Here is a 21,877-nt window from a genome sequence, read left to right on the forward strand (position 1 = left end):
TAGGGCTATGACAATGCACTGCCTGTGCAGCCGCCATCACCGCGCCCCCTCCTCCGGCTCCGCAGTCTCTTGCCCGGCTTTCCCTTCTCCTCCTCCATCTCTGCGGCGATAAAATGCAGCACTCGCAGAGCGCCTGCGCGGCTTTCAGGCCGGGCGGCGGCGGCGGCGGCAGTGGCTATTTATAGTAGGTGACGTCACCTTGAAATAGACCGTTAGGGCCGGCCCGCCCTTCCCCCCTCCCACTCCCGCCGCTCCCCGCCGCCCGGCCTGGCCACTCTCACTGCGCAGGCGTCGTCCCGTTCTCCCATCCCCCAGCGCGGCCGCCTCTCCTCCTTCGGCGGTGTCCGCGGCGCGAGCCACAGCGCGCGGGGCGAGCCAGCGAGAGGGCGCGAGCGGCGGCGCTGCCTGCAGCCTGCAGACTCCGGTCGGCCGGCGAGCCAGTGCGCGTGCGCGGCGGCGGCCTCCGCAGCGACCCGGGAGCCGACTGACTGGCGGCGGGCGGGCTAGCGAGCCAGCGGTGTGAGGCACGAGGCGAGGCCGAGCCGCGAGCGACATGGGGGACCGGGAGCAGCTGCTGCAGCGGGCGCGGCTGGCCGAGCAGGCGGAGCGCTACGACGACATGGCCTCCGCCATGAAGGCGGTGAGCGCGCCGGGAGTCTGGGCGGCTGGCCGGGGGGTCCTGGCGTTGGGGAGGGACGGGGATGGCCGCGGGCGGCGTTCCGCTCCCGGCCATGGGCGACCCGGCTGGGCGTGGCCGCCCGCCCTTAGCCGGCGTTTCCCTCTCCCGCTGGGCGCCCCGCCACTTCCTGAGGCTGGGCCCGGGGTGGGGGATCCGGGAGGGTGCAGCTCTGGGTCGCAGAGGCAGCCCCGGGAGGGGGGCGGGGCGGTCGGATTCGCCACATCTTAGTTCGGAGCCCGGGCGGGGGCAGAGGGTGCCCTGGGGGACTCGAAGGAGCCGCATTCCTCCTAGAGCGTTTCACTGGACCCGAGGGCTCCCCCTCTCGTCTTCCTCCGTTCCCCAACTTGGAATAAAGAATCACCTAGTGAGTGGCGCCCTGTCTCAGCTGGCTTTCTCTGCCACGACCTCAAGTCTGTAATTCCGATCTGTTTTGCTCTGCTCTTTCGAATTGTTCTGGTTCCATATTCCCACGCCTGGGAGTCTGGCTTTGTGTGCGAAGACCCCTTTCCTGCAGTTTAGGCGTGGACGGGGGCGGGAGAGTGGGCGGAGGATGTGGGGCCCCACTCCACAGCCCCAGGTTTGCTGCTGCGCTGTCTGCTTGGAGATTAAAATGAAACGTGACTTCTAGGTGAGACGAATCTGTGTGCCTTTGCATTCCTGAGACCCTCATAAATCGATTCTGCAGCTTCTCCGGTGGAGGAGTCGTGCCCAGCCACACCCTAGCAAAATACCGTGGGTCACACACCACCTGCATTTCTGAGTTCCGGTTACCATCTCTCACTCTCCACGTTATTTTACGTTTTCTGTAAATGAATATTTCCTCTCCCTGCGTCAAGGTCACACAGTGGTAGAACTACAACTGCGGCCACCAACCTGCTATGTTCAGTGTACGACCTCCTGAGACCTGGGAGGATCCCCTTGAACTCCGCCTTGGACTTATAGATTCAGAAATTCGGGCGGTGAGACTCAGACATCTGCATTGTAACCAGCTCTCACAGGCGATTTTTAGCTGGCTTAAGTCTGAGAATTACTGCCCATGATTATAGTAAATGTATCCTTTGCTGGCTTTTTGGAGGGAGTTCCGAAAAAGCTGCCAATACAAAGGCTCCCTAAAATCTTAAGTCATTTGGAAAGCTCATTTGAAGGCTTTTGATGTTAATATCAGATGAAATATGTAGTTGGGGCCAATATTTAGGATCGTTCAGGTAAGGTACTTGAAGAGTTGCCTTTCCTCTGGTGTCCTTGTTACACACATATAACTGAGTGTGTTTGGAAACCAGCAACACCGTTACCCATGTGTTGATTTGTTGGTGATCTTGACTTGAGCACTATTAGCATGCTGTTGTGGTGAGGCAGGTTTTCTTCTAAACCGGGGGACGGTCTAGGTCTGGAGGCTGCACTTCATGTAATTCAGGGGGTCCTTTAAAAGAAAATCTAAAATATAATTTTGCATATTTTACAGAAATGGGACTGACGAATGCATTTCCTTGGAAGGGACCCTGAACCTTAATTTTCTTTGGGATAAAGCTGCCTCTATCCACAGCAGGTCACACTTAAGCCCCTCCTCCCCAGTAACTGAGTGGTGCTGGGATTATGCAGGCTGAGGCCTCTCCACACATTTTCATGAAGTGGTTGCTCACCCTCTAAGTGAGACGTAAAGACTGCAGTGTTAGGAGCCCTTTGGGAAATAAATGTGGTGAAAAGAAGGGCGGGACAAGGTTTAAAGGAAGGGGAAATGGAGGTTAAGGAAAAATGGCTAGAAGGTGTGTTCTGGAACAGTCAGAAACCTGAGGCAACTTGAAATGGGGGAAAAAGGCAAGAATGGAGAGATGTTACCAGAACGAAATCTAGTTTGAGCAGAGAAAAAGACTGGCTTTCTAGTAGGCTTGTAAAATGCTTTCCTGCAGCAAGCTATTTGTGTCCATAGATTTTCTCTGGAGGGTTAAGGTAGCCTTTTGTAAACCAAAGGAATCTATAATATCTATATTTGAAACAATTGAGTTGGAAAAGCCACCCAGCATGGAAGAGTCAATCCAAGCTTTAATTCTGCCATCTCAGAATGGTGATAAACCGTTTCTCCGCCACCATCTAAATGGAATATATTGTGCTTATAGATACTTTCTTTAAAAGAAAAAAAAGAATATATTGGAAGGGACTGGCAGGGGTCACTTTCCCTGCTAAATTGGTGTTTGTAGATTAAATTCTTTTTTTTTTTTTTTTTTTGAGACGGAGTCTCGCTCTGTCCCCCAGGCTGGAGTGCAGTGGCGCGATCTCGGCTCACTGCAAGCTCCGCCTCCCGGGTTCACGCCATTCTCCTGCCTCAGCCTCCCGAGTAGCTGAGACTACAGGTGCCCGCCAACACGCCCGGCTAATTTTTTGCATTTTTAGTAGAGATGGGTTTCACCGCGTTAGCCAGGATGGTCTCAATCTCCTGACCTCGTGATCCGCCCGCCTCGGCCTCCCAAAGTGCTGGGATTACAGGCTTGAGCCACCGCGCCCAGCTTGTAGATTAAATTCTTAATGTTACTGGGATGACTCAGTCTCTATGTTATTAATCTCATTAGCCTTAACTAAGGCTTTTGGAAAGGGTGTAAGTTTCAGTAACCCTCTGGGTTTACCTGGGCTTTCTTCAGGGCTATGGAAGGGCAGGTAAGTAGCCTGCTGTAGGGAGGACGGAGCAGGACACCTGTGTTGAGGATATATTCTGATGCCACCACTCTGTAACCTGAAACTTACATCTTGGCTTTAGGTCCTCTGAAGTATAAAACTAGTGATGTTGCTGTTATTAACAAGTCAGTTTTGCCTTCAGTCTTCTAACTTGTTTTCTGTTTCCTTCATAATTAAAATGCTCACTTGATAATACTGCCTTCCTGTAATGATTGATGTTCCTTATTCTACCAGCGTCACCTGGAGGACAGTGTTGGTAAGCTTGAAGAAAAATCGTGCATATGGGAAACAGTGGTCTTGCCTCAAACCTGTTGAGAACTTCTCTTACCTGCTTCTCTCCATAATTTGAAGAAGCAAGAAATGTTTCTGAAGTGAAGCATAAAGGAGTATCTTCAAGCTCTCTCTATCTCATACCTACCAGCTTGCATAGAGTATAGTAGTGGGAAGAAATATTGTGAAAGATTCTAGAACCTAAGTTCTTTCTAGGCTAGGCAATTCTAGGCTACACAATTCGTAGTCTCTGTAAGTACCATTTGATAACTGAAATAAACCTATAAAGTGGGGTTAAATGTTAGTCCAGAAGACTACGTGATTTAAGGAAAGAGGGAAAATAACCAGATCGATTTCTGGTGGATATTCATAGATAGATGTAATTTCATCATGTATTATGGCCCTAAGTCATCTATTTTATATTAAAACATAGACGGTAACTGTGAAGTTATCAAATGTAAAAATTACTGGGCTAGCATGGTGTTTTAACACTGATACACCAGTTGATTACAGTGTTGACAGAAAACGGGCAGAAACACGTTTAAAGTACCTGCAGAATAGATATATAGAAATCTTTTTTTTTTTTTTAATCAGCGTTGACCAGGTTGACCTCGAACGTGTAGCCTCGCCTCCCCGAGTGCCAGGGCAACCGGCCTGAGCCACAGTGGCTCCCTAGAAATCTTAAGTGCAGGAAACAAAACTACAGTTTAAGGAAACAGGAGTCGGAGAGGAGGGGCACTTGGCCCAACCACTGGCAAAAGGCTGTTGTTGCAACAGCTGTGAGATTCTGGGAAGTGGGGAAATGAGCAGGTGCTGTGTAAAAGTGCACAGCTGACTGCCCCAGGTGACACAGATCAGTGTCACAGAGAGTAGGACGATTTTGAGGTGTGATTAGTATTTTTTTTTTTTTAATTTTTTTAAAGAGATGGTCTCGCTCTGTCACCCAGGCTGGAGCACAGTCGTGGCGGGATCGTCATTCACTGTAGCCTTGAGCTCCTGGGCTCAAGTGATCCTCCTGAGCAGCTGGGACTACAGATGCATGCCACCATGCCCAGCTAATTATTAAATTGTATAGACAGGATCTCTATATGGTGCCCAAGTTGGTCTCAAACTCCTAGCCTCAAGCAATCCTCCTGCCTCAGCCTATTAAAGTGCTGGGATTATAGGAGTGAGCTACCACACCCAACCAGTATGAAATCTTAAAGCCACATTGATACTATAGTTTGAAATATGTAAAAACTAGGGAGCTATGTTTCCCACTAACTGGGCATTTAAAATGTAATTGTCTTTGAGGAAGGAAGAAGGCCCTGGATTATTCTTGTAATAGTTTGAATTTAAAAGGTCCTTTCAGGTGGGCAAACAGCTTATGTGGCTTTCTTGCACTGAAATAGAAACTGTGGTCCACATGTGGGTTTGGGTCCTTGAATTATCCGCAGAAGAACTTCCACAGTCCAGAATTGACTCCCTTAAAGAAACCAAAAATGTGTTTTCTTTGGTGGGGATTTTCTTTAGTTGGTCTTTGTCTGGGATTTTATATTAGTGACAGACTGTAACATCACACTTTTCCAGAAATACGGTTTCGGAGAGGGTACCCTTAATGTTTTGTGTGTGTGTGTGTGTGTGTGTGTGTGTGTGTGTGTGTGTGTGTGTGACATTTAGCAAGTTTATATAACATTTTACTTTTTTTTTTTTTTGGAGATAGTTTTGCTCTTGTTGCCCAGGCTGGAGTGCAGTGGCGCGATCTTGGCTTACCGCAACCTCTGCTTTCCGAGTTCAAGCAATTCTCCTGCTTCAGCCTCTCAAGTAGCTGGGATTACAGGCACGCGCCACCATGCCATGCCCGGCTAATTTTGTATTTTTAGTAGAGATGGGGTTTCTCCATGTTGGTCAGGCTGGTCTTGAACACCCGACCTCAGGTTATCCACCTGCCTTGGCCTCCCAAAGTGCTGGGATTACAGGCATGAGCCACTGTGCTTGGTTAGAACTTATGTAACTTTTTAGGCACTTGGTAAACAGTAGCTGTTAGTCCATGTGTACTTTTTTTTTTTTTTTTTTTTTTTTGAGGAGTCTGCTCTGTCATCCAGGCTGGAGTGCAGTGGCACGATCTTGGTTCACTGCAAGCTCCGCCTCCTGGGTTCATGCCATTCTCCTGTATCAGCCTCCTGAGTAGCTGGGACTACAGGCGCCTGCCACCTTCCATGTGTACATTCTTGTTTAACAATTCAAGATAGGTACTGTTACTCCCTTTAACAAATGAGACTTTCAGAGGTTGATTTTCTCATGGTCAAACAGCTAGTAAGTTGTGAATCCAAGATTCAAACTCAAATTTAGAGCTCTCATTTTAACCACTGTGTAACAATGCCCCACGAGGCAAAGGGATAATATGTCTAGTATACATTCTGGTATATTAACCATTGTCAGCATTGGTGACTAAAATCCAAGAACTCTTCATAAGTGGGCTTACTAAACAAATAATTTCATCTGTTGAGTGCAAGTCGTTTTTTTTTTTTTGCAAATATGATTAAGAACAATCTGCCACTTACAGGTTTTAGCTACAACAGAGAAACATAAGAAGGAAACTCACATATCTGGATTTTGCTTGTTCTGAAGGCTTGGAGGCTTTTTTTTTTTTTTTTGGCTTAACAAAGTATTGAATTTGAGTTTCTCCTGAGTTAAGAAGTACAGGACTATGTTACATTTTATTTGGGGTATTTTAAGAAGTTATTTCATATTCTTGGCACCAGTTGTTTCTCCATATTGCCTTTAATGTATTTTTCTCCTTGCACCCTTTAGTATATATATATATATATTTTTTTTGAGACGGAGTCTCGCTCTGTTGCCCAGGCTGGAGTGCAGTGGTGCAATCTCGGCTCACTGCAAGCTCCGCCTCCCGGGTTCACGCCATTCTCCTGCCTCATCCTCTCCGAGTAGCTGGGACTACAGGCGCCCGCCACCACGCCCGGCTAATTTTTTTGTATTTTTTAGTAGAGACGGGGTTTCATCGTGGTCTCGATCTCCTGACCTCGTGATCCGCCTGCCTCGGCCTCCCAAAGTGCTGGGATTACAAGCGTGAGCCACCACGCCCGGCCACCCTTTAGTATATTTTTATGCAGGCCCCAAAATTTCTGTCTCTAGGTTGCTGGTAAAATTCCTCCTAGTGTCTAAGTGGAGGCAGCTTGTCTTCTGTCCCAGCATTTTGGTGCTCCTCCCACCCCTACTCCTGGCTGCAGTGGCATTCCCTTCTGCGGTGGTGAGTGTTGGCACTTCCAATGATCCGAACCTGGCACAGCTTCTGAAGCCTTCAATTCGGATGCCTCTAGGGACAGTAGCATGCAGTAATGCCATTCAGATGGTGTTGTATTTAATCCTTGCCAATCCCCATGAAAATGTTCAGTTATGTCAAAAGCAAGGCAAAAGCAGTCTCTTGACTATACAAGGGTAGCTGTTTTATTTGACTAAAATTTAGCTTAGAGTGGATGTTACTTAACTGAACTTGCCTGCTCTGAGCTTGAGGTTTAGCCTATTTGTGGTCTTACAGAATTGCAGCCTCATCCTGGTGAGGATAAGGGGCTCAGCCTGACCCTGGCTGGTGATGTTCTTGCACGGTGGCCCGTAGGACTTGGTCTGTTGTTGGTGGGTATCTTTCCAGCTTGGGGCCAGGCCAGGCAAGATTCTCACTTCCTAAGCATTAACTTGAGAAAGAGCTCAGCAAGCTTTCATCCCTCTAGCTCACTTTTTGTTTTTTTGAGACAGTCTTGCTCTGTCACCCAAGCTGGAGTGCAGTGGCACAATCCTGGCTCACTGCAACTTCCACCTCCCGGGTTCAAGCGATTGTCATGTCCCACCCAAGTAGCTGGGATTACAGGCGCACGCCACCATGCCCGGCTAATTTTTGTATTTTTAGTAGAGACGGGGTTTCTCTATATTGAGTGAGTTGGTGTCGTACTCCCTGGCCTCAAGTGATCCGCCTGCTTTGGCCTCCCAAAGTGCTGGGATTACAGGTGTGAGCCATCACACCTGGCCCCTCAAACCCTCAAACTCACTTTCAATACACACACACACACGTACACACACACTTCTGCCAAAGAAGCTTAAAGGTTTTATGATGTGGTTATGTTTACTTAATCGTGAGAATCATTTACTCAAAAGCAAGCTGGTCAATAGCATGTAGGTGTGGGTAACTATAAAGGATGAGCCCATAGCATGTGTGGAGCTGTGAAGGATGGCAGCATATTCGAGTGAGGTAACATTACCCCTAACTTAGGCAGCTATGGCCTGGCAGCTCAGGGGTAGCATTTTTGTTTGCTCAGTGTTACTTTTGATGTTGGATGTTTCCCAGATTAAGAACTTTAAATTTTCCTAAATAGTCCCTGCACTGTTTTTGGCAGTGATCTATTTTTACTCACACACATAGTTTTTTGCCCTGTGAGTAGTGGGAGGAGGCCCTTAGGGGTTTTTGGGTAAATGAATAGTGTCATAGGAAGATAAGTGAATGATCAGCAGGCCATTTAGTAATCAGCAGACATTTAGTAATGTTGGGTAGTCCTGGAGCAGAGAAAATCTGTGAAGTGAGTGCCCTGGGGTGGGGACTAGGTGTAGCCAAAGGCTGTTTGGTCAGGATGTTAGTAAAACTGGCTAACAGGGAGTCCAGTCCTTAAAAGAAATGGAGAGGAGGGCCTTTGTGCATGGGAAGAGCCCATCAGTTTAAGGTTGTCCTTCAGGAAGGGTGTAAGTAGGATTACAGAGGGTGGGAAGGCAGGCAGGACACCTAGAAAGCAGAGAGGCTATGAGCAGAGGTGGCGAAACCCCTGGTTTGTGGCCAAGTGAAGACTCAGTGCCGTGTGGCTACACTGAGGGAAGGTGCCGTGTGGCAGAAATGACTGTTGTAATCTTGGTGTTAGAGCGGAAAGAGGCAGAAAACTATTGTCTAGGCCTGTCACTAAAATTCTGTCTTGTTTTTGATTCATGTTCCTAATTTGTGGAGATGCAGCAAATCTGATTTCATTAGATTTTGCAGATTATCTTAGGTAGCATGGTTGGGGCCTGGAGAGCATCCATTACTGTGTGTTGCCACCCAGTGTTTGCCTCTCTTAGTACAGTTTATGACTGAACTTTTCATTAGTTCTCCTGGCTCCTGTATTTTGGTATTTGAAGTGTTGGGAACTGGTGCTAAGTATCATCCATCAAGATTGGCTATACATCTTTTTGTTTTAATGGACCGTCTGATTTTACATGGGTCTATAATCTTCCAGTCTGGGAAAAACTCAGTTTTCTTTAGTTATCTGGTCAAGTAGTAAGCCATCTTCATTTCATGTTTCCTTTTGTTAACTGAATTGTAACCCAGGAGTATTAAAAAATACTGTATTTAAATGTATCCAGTTATTTCCTAGTTAGGCTCTGGCTGGGGTATTAGGAACAATATTTGCTTGCTGAGATATTTTAGTCACCCTCAGCTAATGCTGATAGTGATTCATTCAGACTGGCAGGCAACCAGATGATTGTTATATAAACACTAATACTCCCAGTAAATGATTTTTCTTGTGAAGGTGTCATCATAAATACTGCCCAGTAGCCTTTTTTGGCAGTGTATTCCTGATGGAGAAAGAATATGCTTACAGATACACGCAAACTTCACGTTAGTAGGATCAGCTCCATCACGCCCTGCCACACCTTTTATTGGTGCACAGGAAAAACGAAATCATGGCATGTTGGAGCTGAAGGAGGCCTTGGAGATCATTTGGGCTAATGCTGCTGATTTTACCTTGGATGTCCAAAAAGGTTGTGATTTGTTTAAGGTCACATAGCTAGCTCAGACTAAACTTCACATGTCTTGGGTTTAATAATTATACCACCTTGTGTTATGCAAGCATTCTGTATTATACATACATGTATTTCAGATATGCACTCACTTTAAATGATACACTCTGGGAAGTTACCTTGTTGTATCTTTGCCAGTTTCACAGAAGCAGCTTTGTTAGTCACAGGAGGAAGTATATTGTGACTCCTTATGGATATTATTTGTATTTTAATGCCAAATGGCCTTAGTTGGATTTAATTACTACAAGATCAAAGGAGCTCTCCAAATTCTGTTGTTGCCTTATGCTTTGTTTTATTGAATATTGCTCTAGAAATGCAAGTCGTTCTAGAAGACTCAAGCATTCTGAAATTTATCAGAATATTTGGGATGGAATTTTGATTTAGAAGTGTTGATCCGCGCCGGGCGCGGTGGCTCACGCTTGTAGTCCCAGCACTTTGGGAGGCCGAGACGGGCGGATCACGAGGTCAGGAGATCGAGACCACAGTGAAACCCCGTCTCTACTAAAAATACAAAAAATTAGCCGGGTGGTGGCGGGCGCCTGTAGTCCCAGCTACTCGGAGAGGCTGAGGCAGGAGAATGGCGTGAACCTGGAAGGCGGAGCTTGCAGTGAGCCGAGATTGCGCCACTGCACTCCAGCCTGGGCGACAGAGCGAGACTCCGTCTCAAAAAAAAAAAAAAAGAAGTGTTGTTCCGTTAAAAGACTAAGTAGTTACTCATCTTTTTGTAGTTCATAAGCGTGATGATTGGGTTTTGACATGCATGTGTGAGATGTGCCACCCTCAAACCTTGTTACAACGTAGACACATGACCCTCTGATGTGGGGGAAAAAAGACTAAGTTATTAAATATTTACAAAGTCTCTATTTTCCATAAGAAAATGTATGTAGGTGTTTAAAGGCACTTACTGGAGGAGGAAACTGGTGGGGTTATATAGCTGTTCAACTGGATTTAAGGGGAGCATGGATTGTAGATTCATGGTAGACTGGGGCAGATCACAGTGAGAGGTATGGAGACTACTAATGAATATGTGAGGATGAATAATGAGAACCCTGGCTTGACTGGAGTGGAGGCAGCACCCCTGGGGAATGGTCAGGATAGCTGTTAGCCAAAGACCACACTGAAAAGAAGTGGGGTTTGGTTGATGGGTAGGCAAAGGAGAAACTTAATCCTGTGTTAAGGGTTTGTAGCAGAAGAGTAGGGGTCCTGGGGACAGGGAGATGGAGAAATTAAGAGTGAGCTTGTATTTTTATTTTGTCTGGGGCTTGGGGGTAGGGAGGACTCAGACAATTGCTTGTTTTACGTTGTGAGAACTTGGCACAAGTTTTCTGATTTTTATCTGTAATAATGATTACACGTGCTGCTTATGTCCTTGAACCACTAATTCCTCAAATAAACCATCATTGTTCAGGATTTCTGATACTCCACTGCTTAGTCTTCTCAATCCATTTGAAGTGTGTCTATTTGAATATGCTATTGATAACTTTCCCCATTGAACTTGGCCTTTTCCCTCTATTGGAGGTTCTGTCCTTACAGATTGGTTTAAGTAATATCTTTTTTGTTTAGTGTTTTATGGTTTCCTAAGTGCTTTGCTTTCTTTTTTTTCATTGTTAAAATTAAAGACCTTTTGGATAAGCAGAGACTGATTTAATAAAATTAAAGACCTTTACCAGTAGGTCATATTAAGGAATCCCTCTACTTTAGATGACACACCATCTTTTAAGAGCTTGTGAAATGTCCTGGGTCAATTTAGGAAGTCATTTTCTTTGCTTGGGCCCAGACCAACTCTGTTAGGAACTCTGTTAGGAAACTCTTGTTAGTTTCCTAGGGGTTGCTGAACCTAGTACGACAAACTGGATAGCTTAAAATAATAAATGTATTCTCTCGTAGTTCTGGACGCTAGAAGTTTGAAAGTGAGGTGTAGGCAGGCCACGCTCCCTCTGAAGGCTGTAGGGAAGAATCCTTCCTAGGCACTCTCCCAGCTTCTGGTGGCTTCTGGCAACCCTTGGTGTTCCTTGGCTTGTAGATGCATCACTCCAGTCTTTGCCTCCACTGTCACATGGCGTTCTTCCTCTGTGTGTCCAAATCTCACTATCCTTATAAGGACACCTGTAATTAATTGCACTTAGGGCACACCCTAATGTCCAGTATGAGTTCATCTTAACTAATTACATCTGCAAAGACCCTATTTCCAAATAAGGTCACATTCACAGGTACCTGGGGTCAGAACTTCAGCATATCTTTTGGCGGGGGGGACACAGTTCAACCCACTGCAAAGTCTAATAATGCTCTTCCTACTAACTGCATAGCTAGTTCACTTGTAGTTGGCATCATGGAGAACTAAGGGAAGTTAAAGCTTGTGAAATTTAACTCTTCCACTTAAAATAACTGATGCTTCCATCCTTGATGACCAGAGTTTCCTGTGAGGTAGGTCACAGTACAACTTGCTGCTGAGTAGCTGTGCTTCCTTTCACCAGGAGCTGGGGGCACTTTCATGTCACTAATGAATTAGTCTCCATTTTGGTTTGAGAGAGGGCTGGGAGTATCAGTTAGGGTTCCATGTGTAGCCACACAGGGCGAAGCTCTGGCCACTGGACCTGTGTGATGTTCATCTGATCTGTGAAGCCCCACCATCTGTTAATGTGTATTTGAGGAGTGGTCGGTTCTTTCCAGAGTATAAAGCTGGAAGCAGAGTCTGGAACACTTCCAGTCTGTTGTCTTTGAACATTTGACAAAGGGACCGCACGATCTTACTGTTCAGAGTATCCTTTTTTTTTTTGAGACGGAGGCTCACTCTGTCGCTAGGCTGGAGTGCAGTGGTGTGATCTTGGCTCACTGCAACCTCGAGATTCAAGAGTTTCTCTTGCCTCAGCCTCCTAAGTAGCTGGGACTACAAGCGCGTGCCACCACGCCCAGCTAATTTTTGTATTTTTAGTAGAGATGGGGTTTCACCATGTTGGCCAGGATGGTATCGATCTCTTGACCTCGTGATCTGCCTGCCTTGGCCTCCTGAAGTGCTGGGATTACAGGCATAAGCCACCGCACCTGGCCTGTTCAGAGTATCTTTTGCAGAATAGCTGAAGCTCGAGCTTTTCTTCTTCACCATTGTGTACTGCTGCTGTACAACCTTTTCATAATTATCCTTAGTCCTATTCCTCTACCAAGGTGAAAGCAACATCTTATCAGACCCGAATTATGAATTTCTCAAGCCCCTATGATTTTCTGTTTTGGGTGCCAAGTATTTATCTCTTCCATTAGACTACAGTCTTTCTTCACATAAGATTCATATCTGTATTGGTTTTGTCCGTGGGTGGTTTTTATTCTCCAGAGTGACTGACTTGTTCATAATCCCGTTCTTGAGAAGAATTATTGATTATGCTGAAGGGAAGGCTTCTTACCAAGATTTTCAGATTTTGCTTTCAATGTTTATCTTTTTGGGGTTTTGCAGGTGACAGAGCTGAATGAACCTCTCTCCAATGAAGATCGAAATCTCCTCTCTGTGGCCTACAAGAATGTGGTTGGTGCCAGGCGATCTTCCTGGAGGGTCATTAGCAGCATTGAGCAGAAAACCATGGCTGATGGAAACGAAAAGAAATTGGAGAAAGTTAAAGCTTACCGGGAGAAGATTGAGAAGGAGCTGGAGACAGTTTGCAATGATGTCCTGTCTCTGCTTGATAAGTTCCTGATCAAGAACTGCAATGATTTCCAGTATGAGAGCAAGGTGTTTTACCTGAAAATGAAAGGTGATTACTACCGCTACTTAGCAGAGGTCGCTTCTGGGGAGAAGAAAAACAGTGTGGTCGAAGCTTCTGAAGCTGCCTACAAGGAAGCCTTTGAAATCAGCAAAGAGCAGATGCAACCCACGCATCCCATCCGGCTGGGCCTGGCCCTCAACTTCTCCGTGTTCTACTATGAGATCCAGAATGCACCCGAGCAAGCCTGCCTCTTAGCCAAACAAGCCTTCGATGATGCCATAGCTGAGCTGGACACACTAAACGAAGATTCCTATAAGGACTCCACGCTCATCATGCAGTTGCTGCGAGACAACCTCACCCTCTGGACGAGCGACCAGCAGGATGAAGAAGCAGGAGAAGGCAACTGAAGATCCTTCAGGTCCCCTGGCCCTTCCTTCACCCACCACCCCCGTCATCACCGATTCTTCCTTGCCACAATCACTAAATATCTAGTGCTAAACCTATCTGTATTGGCAGCACAGCTACTCAGATCTGCACTCCTGTCTCTTGGGAAGCAGTTTCAGATAAATCATGGGCATTGCTGGACTGATGGTTGCTTTGAGCCCACAGGAGCTCCCTTTCTGAATTGTGTGGAGAAGTGTGTTCTGATGAGGCAGTTTACTATGCCTGTTGATCTATGGGAAATCTAGGTGAAAGTAATGGGGGAGATTAGAAAGAATTAGCCAACACAGGCTACAGTTGATATTTAAAAGATCCATTTAAAACAAGCTGATAGTGTTTCGTTAAGCAGTACATCTTGTGCATGCAAAAATGAATTCACCCCTCCCACCTCTTTCTTCAACTAATGGAAAACTGTTAAGGGAAGCTGATACAGAGAGACAACTTGCTCCTTTCCATCAGCTTTATAATAAACTGTTTAACGTGAGGTTTCAATAGCTCGTTTTTGCCTCTTTAAATTATGACGTGCACAAACCTTCTTTTCAATGCAATGCATCTAAAAGTTTTGATACTTGTAACTTTTTTTTTTGGTTGCAATTGTTTAAGAATCATGGATTTATTTTTTGTAACTCTTTGGCTATTGTCTTTGTGTATCCTGACAGCACCATGTGTGTCAGCCCATGTCAATCAAGATGGGTGATTATGAAATGCCAGACTTCTAAAATAAATGTTTTGGAATTCAGTGGGTAAATAAATGCTGCTTTGGGGATATTATCTCTGTTTGGTCTTGATTTTTCCCCTCTCAAGGAACTGTTTAACCAGTCACAAATTGCGGTTTGAATCTCTCAAACATGGAAGCATTTGTAGTACATTATCCAAGTTTTCCTGCCCTCTGATTGCATTACATATTTTGCAGCACACACATAGGATTCATAGATTTTAAATAGTTTTCTGTGAACCCAGCTAACATGGCCTCTCTGATCAATTTTCCTGATAACTGGTGCTTTTTAATGAGCCTTGCAGAACAAAATGCAGTCTTCCACAGTATAGTACCTCTGAAACGTTGTGGGCTGTGTTTAACCTGAGAGTGTATTTAACACTGAAGGTAAATACTGAGCTTATACACGTCCTCAAGTTTTCTTAATGTAATAAAATATTAAGGGCACAACTTGCACCCCTGAAATCTTTAATGATTATTGTTAAGCGTTTAGTATTCTTTAAGATAGAAAAGCAAACCTCATTGAGTTAAAAAGCCTATCCTACCCCTTAAACACTTGCTTGATCCCGAGGTGTCTCTCTTGAGCCTTGGCATCACTGGCTGACTGTTGTTGAGTGAGGTGGTTTCCAGCTCCTCACGATTTTTATCACCTCCAGAGTGGCACCTAGGAACGAACGTTTGTTAGGTGAGGTGGTTCAGTTACACAGAACCTTTAAACACCTTTTTCTGTTTGTTTTTTTGAGACGGAGTCTCGGTGTGTCATCCAGGCTGGAGGGCAGTGGCATGATCTTGGCTCACTGCAGCCTCCGCCTCCCAGGTTCCAGCCATTCTCATGCCTCAGCCTCCTGAGTAGGTGGGATTACAGGCGCCCACCACCACACCAGGCTAGTTTTTGTATTTTTAGTAGAGATGAGGTTTTGAATGTTGGCCAGGCTGCTTTCAAACTCCTGACTTCATGTGATCCGCCCACCTTGGCCTCCCAAAGGGCTGGGATTACAAGCGTGAGCCACCATGCCCAGCCTTAAACACCTTCTTGACTAAAGTTTGGCATTAGACTGATGGAAATGGCCATGACACAATCTCTGTCCTTGAATTTATATTGTGGAGCACATAACTTGTAGGCATGTAAGTTTAACCTGTTCCTTATTCTGAAGTAGAGTATGAGCCCCGCCCCCCAACCCCCCACGTGCTGATGAATACGGCTCGGGAAGCCTGTTTCAAGTTGACCTAATTTTAAGATAAAGTGGTTATTGAGTTTCATTTCAGTTAGTAGGTCAGCTATTTGAAAGTCAACAAGCTTTATATGGCTAAGACACTTGGTTTTGATAAATATGGAGACAAAAGGTTGCTGGGCCATGGTAGCGTGCGCCTGTAGTCCCAGCTGCTTGGGAGGATGAGGTGGAAGGATGGAGCCCGGGAGGTTGAGGCTGCAGTGAGCCGTGATTGCGCCACTGTACTCCAGCCTGGGAGATAGGAAGACCTTTCTCTCTCTCTGTCTCTCTCACACACACACACAAAAGGCTCTTACATTTTCTTTTTTTGTTTGAGATGGGAGTCTCACTCTTGTCACCCAGGCTGGAGTGCAATGGCACGATCGCAGCTCACTGCAACCTTTGCCTCCCAGGTTCAAGCGATTCTCCTGCCTCAGCCTCCTGAGTAGCTGGGATTACAGGCACCCGCTGTCATGCCCGGCTAATTTTGGTATTTTTGTGGAGATGAGGTTTCACCATGTTGGCCAGGCTGGTCTTGAACTCCTGACCTCAAGTGATCCTCCCACCTCAGCCTCTCAAAGTGCTGGGATTACAGGCAGGAGCCACTGTGCCCAGTCGCTTTTACATTTGAAATGTCCTTTGCAGTTGCTAAAGCATTCACATTTACATTTCACAGCTGTCTTCTGAAAGGTTTTGTCCCACTTTACAGATAAGGAAGCTAAAATGCAAAGGTTGTGGATCTCTAGAATTGATACAGCTGGTAAGCTAGAGGACAGCTAGGCCGGGCGCGGTGGCTCACGCTCGTAATCCCAGCACTTTGGGAGGCCAAGGCGGGCGGATCAGGAGGTCAGGAGATCGAGACCACGGTGAAAACCCGTCTCTACTAAATGTGGTGGTGGGTCCTGTATCCCACTACCGAGGCCGAGGCAGGAGAAGGCTGAACCGGAGGCGGACTTCATGACCGAGATTGCCCTAGAGGACAGCTTCCACCCAAGATTTATTCAGAATTTTAACAGCCCTCTGGGGGGCCTGGGGAACCTTGGCAAGCTGTGCCACCTTTGAGGTTCAGGTCCCTCATTTTTTAAGCGTAGGATTTGGGTTATGTTTTAATTTAACTCTTAAGCTCATGGTGTGTAAGGCACCTTCTTTGGGAATGAGATAGGGGGAAGTATGGACATGCATGATTAATATTAGCCACATAGGTCGGGTGCAGTGGCTCATGCCTGTAATCCCAGTACTTTGGGAGGCTGAGGTGGGTGGATCACTTGAGGTTAGGAGTTCAAGACCAGTCTGACCAACATGGTGAAACCCCGCCTCTACTAAAAATACAAAAATTAGCTGGGCGTGGTGGCTGGTGCCTGTAATCCCAGCTATGATGGAGGCTGAGGCAGGAGAATCACTTGAACCCAGGAGGTGGAGGTTGCAGGGAGCCGAGATTGTCCCACTGCACTCCAGCCTGGGCAACAGAGTGAGACTTGGTTTCAAAAAAAAGAAAAGGAGGTTAGCCACATAAATAATAAATGAGGCTCTTTGAAAGGACCTAAGAGGGTGCTATAAATTACATGTGATGTAAGCCTGGAAGTCTTCACTGCTGCATATTTTTTCCCCAATTCTACTCAAAACATTTTAAAACTTGTCAAGATAACTTTCTCAAATAGTTAAGAAGGGGTCATCTCAATGTTACGGCACAAGAAATTAAAAGTCCAGAGAAATGAAATAGCTTTCTAGGTCATGGCAAAATTGGTGTATCTAGAGTAGCATTCAGATCCCCTGAATCCTTGTCCCTGGTTCTCTTAACTGCCATGCTCTTTGGGTTGAGACTAGAAAGAAAATGGATACAACACATTTCACCCTTAGGAGACTTTCAGTGTTTTTGTTTTCACTTAGAATGAAGAAATTATACTTGAAAAGGGATGTGTAAATTTATTGATGTTGGCTGGGCATGGTGGCTCACGCCTGTAATCCTAGCAGTTTGGGAGGCCGAGGTGGGCGGATCACCTGAGGTCAGGAGTTCGAGACCAGCCTGACCAACATGGAGAAACCCCATCTCTAGTAAAAATACAAAATTAGCCAGGCATGGAGGCGCATGCCTGTAATTCCAGCTACTCAGGAGCCTGAGGCAGGAGAATCACTTGAACCTGCGAGGCAGAGGTTGCGGTGAGCCGAGATCGCGCCATTGCACTCCAACCTGGGCAACAAGAGCAAAAACTCCGTCCCCCCCGCCCCCAGAAAAAAATTATTGTTGCTATTGCTTCAGATTTCCAGTAGCTCCTCAAATCCTGCTCAAAAGTCCATTTCTTTGAGTTGGGGGAAGGAGTAGGATTCTTGATAATGAAGCTATTGTTGGGTAAATTCTTGGCCGTCCTTAAATCCTTCGGGATCAGGGAGCTAGGATTCCTCTTGGCTCTGTAAGATTAAATAGGCTGTGGATTGGCCATCAGGCCCTCCATACCTTCCTCCCATACACCCTTAGAGTCTGTCTGCCATCCAGAGACTGAGAGGGTCCTCATCTTAGGAGATGTAACTAGCAGGCAAGCACAAACACTATGATTCAGAGCTGGGTGTGACTTAACAGTTCTTCTTTCATTGTAAAACCCAGTCATTAGACTGGCTAATAAAAATTACCATCTCAAATACTTACTGTGTCCTGGGTACTTTAAATGCATGGTCTCTGAATCTTTACAGCAGCCTTAGTAGTGAGGAATGTTAATATTTTTAACACATGAGGAAACCAGGTATTAGGTGATATAACGTACATAGCTAGTAAGAGGCAAGGTTGAGATTGAAATGGGCTGTCTTACTTTAAGGTTCTTTCCACTACGCCATGGATATTTTGATCCCCTATTAGAGAAAAGGAGTCCTAGAAATGTTATGACAGGCCTAGCACGGTGGTTCACACCTGTAGTCCCAGCACTTTAGGAGGCCAAGGTGGGAGGAGGATTGCCTGAGTCCAGGAGTTTGAGACCAGCCTGAGCAACACAGTAAAACCCCATCTGTACTAAAAGTACAAAAATTTAGCCAGCTGTGTTGTTGCATGCCTGTAGTCCCACCTATCTGGAAGGCTGAGGTGGGAGGATTGCTTGGTCCTGGGAGGTTGAGGCTGCAGTGAGCCCTGACTGCACCACTGCACTCCAGCCTGGGTGACAGAGGGAGACCCTGTCTCAAGCAAACAAACAAACCTGAAGGAATCTATTGTCAAGTTCATTTCCCAAAGTTCTACTCCCATGCCATTCTGTACTAGGAAGGTGAGGGGAAATAACATTTGCTGTCTTTTGTGAGCTAGTCAGTCACCCTGCTAAGTGAAGCTTTATATACATTTTTATTATTATTATTATTTTTGAGACCAGAGTTTCACTCTGTTGCCCAGGCTAGAGTGCAGTGGCACACTCTCAGCTCACTGCAATGTCCACCTCCCAGGTTCAAGCGATTCTCCTGCCTCAGCCTCCTGAGTAGCTGAGACTACAGGTGCATGGCGCAACACTTGGCTAATTTTTGTATTTTTAGTAGAGACAGGGTTTCACCATGTTGGCCAGGCTGGTCTCCAACTCCTCACCTCAAGTGATCCTCCTGCCTCAGCCTCCCAAAATGCTGGGATTACAGGCATAAGCTATTGCGCCCAGCCTACATTTTTTTTTTTTTGAGACGGAGTCTCTCTCTGTTGCCCAGGCTGGAGGGCAGTGGCGCAATCTTGGCTCACTGCAAACTGCCTCCCAGGTTTGAGCGACTCTCCTGCCTCAGCCTCCCAAGTAGCTGGGATTACAGGCATGCGCCACCATGCCCAGCTAATTTTGTATTTTTAGTAGAGACAGGGTTTCTCCATGTTGGTCAGGCTGGTCTCGAACTCCTGACCTCAGGTGATCTGCCCACCTCGGCCTCCCAAAGTACTGAGATTATAGGCCTGAGCCACCGCACCTGGCCAACGCCCAGCCTACATTTTAAAGTTCAAGCTAATAATCTTGTGAATTAGGTCATAGCTCCAATTGAGCAGCTCAGAGAGGAAAAGTGACTTTCTATGGTCACATAGCTGAGGAGTGGCAGAGCATGTCTTTGTGCAGAGCTTCAAGATCCTTTTCATGATGCGATGTTGTCTTCAGACGGGCTGAAAGCCTGCCACTCCAGGTCTTCCTTGATAAGACCTCTTTCTTCCTTGCCAGCCAGCCTTTGCTCAATCACCTTCTTTACATTCGCCTTTTAAGCCAGATTGGTCTTTTTTGCTGCCCCACCCACATCTCCAGGCAATCTGGACCTTAATGTGCTTCTTACTCCTAAACCTTGGAGCTCCTTCACTTCAGAAAGTGAGGTACTGCAGTTACAGTAGGCACTGCCATTACAGTATAACTCAAGAGGTGGATCAAAGCACCAACTGGAATCTCTCCAGCTGCACCCAGTTTGTTCAGCCTGCTCTTACTTTTGCTCAAGCCGTTACTCTCCTGTCTGGCTTTCTTCTCTTGCCCTATTCGAATTCTGTCTATGAAATCTTACCTCCTCCCTGTCAGCTACTGCGATCCCTCCTTTGGGATCCAGTACTGTGGGTCTATACCACACAATGGCATTTATCTGTCTTCATTCGACAAACACACCGAAGAGCTGCCATTATGGGGTAGACACTGGGCAGGTGGCTGGAGAGACCTTAGTGAATTACACAGACGTGGACATAGACCAGGGGGCTAACTCTAGTGTTAGAGTGGGGAGATACAAAAAAGTGGGGAAGATACATTAAAAAGATATAAAGTAACTAGGAAAATGTCACTCACAGTCCTCTCCAGGTCTAGCACACAAACTCACAGTAATGAATTCATGAATAACTCATTGATTACAGGTCAGAATTTTTAAAAAGAAATGACTGAGGCTGGGCGTGGTGGCTCATGCCTGTAATCCCAGCACTTTGGGAGGCTGAGGCGGGCGGATCACAAGGTCAGGAGTTCAAGACCAGCCTGGCCAACATGGTAAAACCCCATCTCTACTAAAAATACAAAAATTAGCCGGGTGTGGTGGTGCATACGTGTAATCCCAGCTATTCAGGAGGCTGAGGCAGGAGAATCGCTTGAACTCGAGAGGTGGAGGTTGCAGTGAGCCGAGATCGTGCCACTCCAGCTTGGGCGACAGAGCAAGACTCTGTCTGGGGGAAAAGAGCAAAACAAAACAAAAAGAAATGGCTGAAAGAAATCCTTTATTCCCCCACCCAAACCTGATAGTCATGCAGCCTTGGGCTTGGTTCTAAGCTGTCAACTGGTGGTGCGACCTTAAGCAAGTCCTGGCCTCTCAGCAGCCTCTGTAAAAATGAGGTTGTTGCATTTAGTGGTCTCTGGGTACCTTTCCATTTCTGAGATTCTGTATATTATTTTCAACTGCTCTGGGATGGTCCCCTTCCTCTTCCTGGTTTTTTCCTGCATTCCTCCCCCTCCCCCTTTCCTTCCGCTCTTCACATTTGTCCCTTTTGTATCCGCCCTCAGCCCCCATTTCCTGGCCACCCCCCAATCCCACTGAGATGGTTACCATGGGAATCATCTCCTGGAAGTGACATCACACATTTCCTAGGCAACTGTTTCCAGGACAGTGACATCATCTGATCACCATAGTAACCCTCCAGGAGGCCACTTCTGCAGTCAAATGGGCAGACAGAATTTTATGTTTTTTCTGGAGATTGAGGGCAATGTAGGGAAATATTAACAGTAACAAAAAAATCTCAGGAGTTAGAAGAAAAGGCTTTGAACGTCGTGTTTGTTGGGGGCAAGTGGGAAACCAGTGTGGGGCTGGGAAAGAGCAGAAGCTCGGGGCGAACCCCTTCTCCTTTTCAATAACTATGGTGATCATATGTCACCAAATTGGGACATTTGAGAATGAACAGGGCACCATTATTATTATGTGGGAAAGACAAGTGAACATGGCCTCCTCAAGCAAACCAGGGGATGTGGCCCACTGCTGTAATCAGGGCGGCCTTCTTTCCTCAGCTATGGCTCATCCAGCATGCTTTGATTCAGCTCTTCCTGTGTATGGCTACTGGGGATACCACAGGGAGCAAAACAGCCCAGATCACTGTCCTAATGGTGCTCAGGGTCATGTATATGTGGTGGGGTGAGGGTGACCCCCCAGTCACCCAAATGCACACTGTGGTATGGACTGGGCATGGTGCTCAAAAGGGAAGGCACTTGAGGGACATATTTTTGTTTTGTTTTGTTTTGTTTTAGATGGAGTCTCTCTCTGTTGCCCAGGCTGGAGGGGCAGTGGCACGATCTCGGCTCAGTGCAGCCTCTGCCTCCCAAGTTCCAGTGATTCTCCTGCCTCAGCCTCCCGGGTAGCTGAGACTACAGGCACCCACCATATGCCCGGCTAATTTTTGTATTTTTGTAGAGAAGGGGTTTCACCCTGTTGGCCAGGCTGGTCT

At 46.4% G+C, this 21,877-nt stretch overlaps 1 protein-coding gene and 1 non-coding gene across 2 annotated transcripts; both read left to right on the top strand.

Moving 5' to 3' along the window:
* Positions 1 to 278: 278 nt before the first annotated feature.
* YWHAH (tyrosine 3-monooxygenase/tryptophan 5-monooxygenase activation protein eta) lies at positions 279 to 14,337 on the top strand. Its single transcript, XM_032139860.3, has 2 exons — positions 279 to 640; positions 12,879 to 14,337. Exons 1-2 carry the CDS (start codon positions 554 to 556, stop codon positions 13,530 to 13,532), a joined length of 741 nt encoding a protein of 246 aa, XP_031995751.1. The 5' UTR covers positions 279 to 553; the 3' UTR covers positions 13,533 to 14,337.
* Positions 10,150 to 10,252, top strand: LOC116459538 (small nucleolar RNA U13). The gene has a single exon (XR_004245589.1). It is a non-coding gene; the product is annotated as a small nucleolar RNA U13 (small nucleolar RNA).
* Positions 14,338 to 21,877: the final 7,540 nt, after the last annotated feature.

Source organism: Hylobates moloch, unplaced genomic scaffold, assembly GCF_009828535.3.
Source record: "Hylobates moloch isolate HMO894 unplaced genomic scaffold, HMol_V3 SCAFFOLD_19, whole genome shotgun sequence".
NCBI lineage: Eukaryota > Metazoa > Chordata > Mammalia > Primates > Hylobatidae > Hylobates > Hylobates moloch.

Coding starts and splice junctions, on each gene's coding strand:
- YWHAH (XM_032139860.3), top strand. CDS start 554: ATGGGGGACCGGGAGCAGCTGCTGCAGCGGGCGCGGCTGGCCGAGCAG. Junction 641..12,878: donor TGGCCTCCGCCATGAAGGCG/GTGAGCGCGCCG, acceptor GGGGTTTTGCAG/GTGACAGAGCTGAATGAACC.